The 6,267-nt window shown below is 37.7% G+C and overlaps 1 protein-coding gene across 1 annotated transcript in view; it reads right to left on the minus strand.

Moving 5' to 3' along the window:
- Nucleotides 1-1,054: 1,054 nt before the first annotated feature.
- The window catches only part of LOC111875583 (importin subunit alpha-6), an 8,113-nt gene continuing 2,900 nt past the window's right edge, over nucleotides 1,055-6,267 (minus strand). The window contains exons 3-4 of the mRNA XM_023871934.1: nucleotides 2,493-2,708; nucleotides 1,055-1,294 (exon numbers count right to left, since the gene is read on the minus strand). Coding sequence (XP_023727702.1) covers nucleotides 1,070-1,294; nucleotides 2,493-2,708 — 441 coding nt within the window. The 3' untranslated portion in view covers nucleotides 1,055-1,069. The remainder of the gene's footprint in view (nucleotides 1,295-2,492; nucleotides 2,709-6,267) is intronic.

The following is a 6,267-nucleotide window of genomic DNA, read 5'->3' on the forward strand; positions in this document are numbered from 1 at the left end:
GGAACAAATTTTGCAGACACCCGTCTCATGTGCAAACCTTCGGTTAAAATTCGCTGGACCGTGCTCCACGAGATGTTCATTTCCTCAGAAAGTTGGTCAATGGTCTTTCGACGATCTTCATCAATTTCACGCACACTCTTTGTTCCTTCTGGTCGGCCATCTCACTAATCGCCAAAGGGTTGAAACAGGAACGCACACAACAGAGCACCACAGACAAACCACTTAACTCAGACTGACACCAGCTCACTAACAGTCGCGGGAGACCCCCAGCTAACACCACCTAGCAGCACAACTCGTAACTACAAAGCATGCGCGCGCAACAGGTCGTTTCTGGTTATTTTTGTGTCCCCCCTCGTACACTGATTATTAATACCAAAACTTAAAATTACTTTTTTTTTTTTGCCCTGAATACTGTAAGATAATCAGTAAAAATAGTCGTTAACTTAAATATAAGCTTTCGGTCAAATTTTCTGGCTTCCTCCACTTGAAAAAATCCTGGCAATGACTGTGCATGACAGCAACAATTAAGATTACTGTCCTCTGAAATATGACCCCACATAGTTTGGTACATCAGTATGGATGTTTCAGAGGAAAGTGGCTTCCTCCACTTGAAAAAATCCTGGCAATGACTGTGCATGACAGCAACTATTAACATTACTGTCTTCTGAAATATGACCCCACAGTTTGGTACATGAGTATGGACGTTTCAGAGGAATGTGCTGCCTCTATCTTCAGTGTCAAGTATTATCTTTCTCCTTTGAAGTTTGTGACAGAAGGTTCTCTGAAGTACTGATACCTATCTACCAAACTACACCACGTCACATCCCCTTCTCTTCACCTACATTTGCTGGATTATATGTAAGGTGGTGGGACTGACTATGGGGTGAGTAGAAGCTGTTCATTTGATGTCACCTTCAGAAGTGTGCAGTGGGAGGGCAATCACTTCCGCAAATGGAGAAGTCTGTGGCAAGCTTAGCATAGCTAACCAAGCTATGACAATTTGTAACAGGCAGCAAGTGATTCAAGCAGGCACAGCTACGTCATGGCACTTAGATTTATATTGACAAACTTACTGAAGAAGAGGGACAAGTATTCCTGTGTCCAGCACATAATCTCTGCATTCTGGAGAGTCACCTGCAATGTTGCCTAGAGCCCAAACTGCTTGTTCTTGCACATCTTCATATTCCGATGCCAGGAGCTGGATGAATATTGGAACAGCACCAGCTTCAATTACCATGCGAGTCTGCATCGAAGTACCTGATGCTATGTTGGTTAAAGCCCATGCTGCTTCAAACTGAAAGAATAGCAACAGTAACAGTCACTGAAAATACTGCTCCCTAACAAGGAGTATGAATTTAAAGGAAGGACATCTGAGGTGAACAGTATTATATATTAGCATCTAAAATGCTCAAATTATTCATGTAATATAACATCATTAATTTTAGCCATAAGGCTTACAGGCAGTTATTGTGGATTCTGAGAACTACTTATACTTGCAATTTTAGAAACCAATAATGAATCTGATAAATGGTTTTAGACCATAATATATGTCGTGTAGTGTGGCGAATGTCAAGTGACATTTCAGAGTAATACAAATTGCAACCTTCGCAGATGACACAGCCCTGCTAGCAGCAAATACAAGGTTCAGTAGTAACATCACAACATCTTCAACATCACTTAAACCTCCTCCAGCAATGGTACAGCAAATGGAAAATCAAAATAAACCAGAGAAAATTAGTGGAAGTTGCATTCACCATGAAATGTATAACTTGCCTGCAGGTTACCATCAATAATATGAAAATACCAGTCCAAACCAAAGTAAAATACTTGGGATTATACCTCAACCAAAACCTGACATGGCAGAAATGCATCAGAACAAAGCATTAGAAGTTAAACTTAAAACTATGAGAAAGGTCTGGGCTTTTGGACCATAAATGCAAACTATCCACAGAAAACAAACTTATACTATGTAAGTGCATAATAAAACACATATGGACATATGGTATACAGCTATGGGACTGTACAAAACCATCACACATGAAAATAATTCAAAGACTTCAATCCAAATTCTTGCACTCAGAAACTAAAGAACCTTGGTATGTCTCCAACTTTACTATCCACAATGATCTGCAAATCCCAATTATCATAGAATAAATACATAGATTGTCAACACTCTCCCATCAAAGCATACTCGGACACATTAACAGACTAGTTGCAGAAATCAGAAATCCAGCAAACATAAAGACTGAGGAGACAGTGGCCATCTGACCTACCACAACCCACAGATGATGAAGATTAAAACCATTACCAATCTTCTGCAGGGCCTGTCAGAGTATCATCAGTGGATGACTTCTCTACTCAAGACATTTACTTAGAACAAATTTACTTATTACTCCATATTACTGAGAGTAGATTGTAAATATGCTATTAATTAAATAAATAGATAAAATAAATCCATCTCTATCTATGAAGCATGTTGTTTTAATTCTTACCTGAAGTGTGCAGTTGGTATTGTTTTGAAGAAATTCTACAAAACGTGGGACAATTCCAGTCTGAATAACTTCATCTATAGGTGGATTTGGTTCACGGGATAAGAGTTTTCGAAATTTCTGTGTGGCAGTCAGCTGATCTTCCACACTACTGCTATAGAGTGCCTGTACCATGCCTGGTGTGATACTTGGTGCACTGATGAGAGACAAGATATCTTCCTAGAAATCAAAGCACAGAACACAGTTTTGGGTTTTCCTTATATATGAAGTCACATCACCTATGTAATCTAGTACTTAAGAAACCCATAAAATATCACAAATAGTAATGCTATTATTAAATTTATGGAGCACAGTCTACCCTGAGATGCTGACAGTAGCTCAGTCAAAACATAATATTGTCACATGTTGGGTATGTCACGCGGCAAATAACTTTACGCCGTATTGAATGTAGCAAATTTATGCCACATTCGTTTGTACACTTATACAATTCACAATTACAATTACTGCCATCGGCAGTATCACAATTACATCCACTGCTGGAGTCACTGCCATTCAACTCACTCTGGCAAATGCTAGACTGCAACTGACTTGCTTGGGCATTCCAAGTCCCTTATAAACCCTCAGTCAGATAGCGGAAAACCCACATCGCTTCACTGTTGCATAAACGCCATGTTTACAGGCGTTGCTGGGGAATGCTGCCAAGAGTTGTTTATTGCTGCATAGCAACCGTGATGTCTGCTGTTACGTCACGGTGGGAAGGGACTGTTTACTGAGCGCTGCATAATGATGGAAGGAGTGGGGATATGTGACGTCACTTGCGAGACCGTAGAGTTCATGTGACCCCTACTTCCTGTTGCGCCATTCATGTCACAATATTTTTTTTCAGATCAAGTTTAACATTAACCTATGATTTATACCAAGTTTTCCCTTCAGGACTCTTGACTAGAATTTTATATATATTTCTCATTTCTCCCATGCATACCACAGGTCTCAGTGTTCAATAATGTAGCACATTAGAGATGGGAGAAGAAGATGGAAACCAGAATAAATTTACCACAGGATGATACAACAAAGAAAGAGATTTCTTTCATTGGGTTTTCTGATTAAAATTGTGAATACATTTCTATTTACCCTGTGCATTCTCTCCTTTGATTTGATCATTTTAATATTTGGTAAATAACACAAATTACAAAACCCTTCACTGCGTTATTTTCTCCGTCCTCCTATTACTTCCTTTCTTTTAGATTCAAATATCCTTCTCAGTACGCTACTCTTAAACAGTCAATTATCTTCCCTCATGATAAGAGACACGTTTATAAAAAGAGGTGATGAAGTTATACTTTTAAAAAATCCATTGAAGTCCGGGGCCTTTATAATATTTTCTAAAACACCAGTTTCTTAAAGTGAAAAGTTGTAAACACCCAGTCCCAAACCTGGAACTAGAGAAATGCTCCCTGTCATCTCTCTGTGACTCCTTATTCAATATCTTCAGCTATCCTCCATATCTGGAGGCAGCCCCCAACCATCCACAACCTGAGGATCTCTTATGTTGTGGTAAGAAGGGACCCACTTAATATAGTTATAAGTTTAATATGAGTTAAACATAATCACAAATACCACTCACTGGCAGGATACTCTATGCTCTGTTAGGTTTATATACAGCAATTCATGTAACAAGTTAGATAGGGATTGGCAAATGAAAACTGTGTTAGGCTCAGTAATCAAAATCATAAGTATTTTCCCAAGCTGTGTCAGCCACTTCTGCATACAGTACAGTTACTGTTTTGCAAAATATGAGGACTAAGTCATGTGAAAAATTCTTAATATTCATATATATCATGAATGCATCAACTTCATAACAGCATGGATTTAATATCTACCTCCTGTGTTATATAATCCTTAAAAATTTTAACATATACATAAAAGCTGCAAGGAGACAATGTGTATTTTTAACTTTTATCTTACATGGTCAGAAAATCAGACATTTCACAACCTGATCAACCCCACTTACTAAGTATAAAACTATACAATTTTGAATCCTTTTACTAGCAGTATTATCTCATTATTCCTACCACTTCCACTTCTGTATTTGCTAGGAAGGTTTTGTAGCATGCATGTAGTAAAATGAACATTTCTGGCATTCAGCCATAAAAATCATTTTGTGCACCATTACAACTTTAACACATTCAATGCCAAAACTGACGTCAATTTACTTTGAGATCCTTCAATAATGAAAACATCAGCTTAAGTTGATTTAACCTTTCCTTATAATTTGAATAAAAATGTGACGGACAACATCATATATGAACAATGGTCATTTTGCAATATAATCTAGGTCCCTAGGCATTACCAACTGTCTGGTAATCTTTTTCCCTTTCATTTTTCCACTTCCTGTCCCTCTACTTATGACACAATTCAGCTAAGTTTATGCAGCAATAACAGAAAAGCTCACATGTGAGATATGGCAGTTGCATATTACCTCTGTATGAATTTCACAGTTGATTCCTGGTATACTGTATCATATTTGAATTTGTGGGTTCCACCAAAGCAGTGTCATGGTTACAGAAAGATCAGGAGCACTAACAGAAGAGGTAATTACAGGAATTGTGAATGACAGCAATTCTGATATAAATTTTATACCCAAAATCAAGGTCATCAGCACCACCATCAGAAGACAATGCAGAAGACATTTCATAATACGGATGACTTCAGTCTACCAGAATTTTCTAAAATCAATCATTATCTTACAACTTCACATTTTGAGACAGGTACGTGATGGAATGCCTGGAACATCTTACAACTCCTGACCTTGTGCAAATATTTGGTGACCAAACCATAAGAATTATGCTGCCATCTTTACCAGAATTACTATAACAGAACAACTTTAAAAAGTTTATTTATTTATTTATTATTTCCATGGATCCTCACATAGCTGGAACACCAGCGGATACAGAAATAGTAAATGAGAACAAGACAAATCACATCGATTACACAAATACAATCCATTACTTAATTACAATTCATAATCCATCACAATTAAAACTTTCTGATTGTGTCATTTAAACAAAAAATTTATTACTGTCAGGAAAGGTGGATGAAAGATATAACACCAACATAATTTGAAAATTTTTAATAAAAGTTGAAGTTTAAAAATTCATCGACCAAGTAAGAGTTCGCTTTGACATTAGTGTCATGTGCATAGAAATATCTGTTCATATTTTATCTTTTAACTGCAGAAGCTAAAAAGCTAGAACAAGACAAATATTATGTTTCTGGACATTATCCATCATCCTGTTTTTATCTAACATACTGTCCTGTATATATTTCAAAATACAATATTTCAGAGACTGGATTCTCTCTGTCTTCAGGTAAAACTTACTCACTTGGGCCCAATCAATAGAGCTAGCGCCTAGATAATTTTCTGAGATGGCAAGATGTAGTTTTCCTTGGTTTGTGAGAAAAGGGGCTAGTTATATATGGTATCAACTCTTCAGACAGCAGAAGCTGCAGAAGACCAAATGAACAACAGTAAAGCCTAAATGTGCCATGGATTATAATAACTATACATACAAAGGGGGACCCAAAAATAACCGGAGCCGACCTGTTGAGCGAGCATGCTTTGTAGTTACAAGTTGTGCTGCTAGGTGGTGTTAGCTGGGGGTCTCCCGCGACTGTTAGTGAGCTGGCGTCAGTCTGAGTTAAGTGGTTTGTCTGTGGTGCTCTGTTGTGTGCGTTCCTGTTTCAACCCTTTGGCGATTAGTGAGATGGCCGACCAGAA

Source organism: Cryptotermes secundus, unplaced genomic scaffold (genome assembly GCF_002891405.2).
Source record: "Cryptotermes secundus unplaced genomic scaffold, Csec_1.0 scaffold7069, whole genome shotgun sequence".
Classification (NCBI taxonomy): domain Eukaryota; kingdom Metazoa; phylum Arthropoda; class Insecta; order Blattodea; family Kalotermitidae; genus Cryptotermes; species Cryptotermes secundus.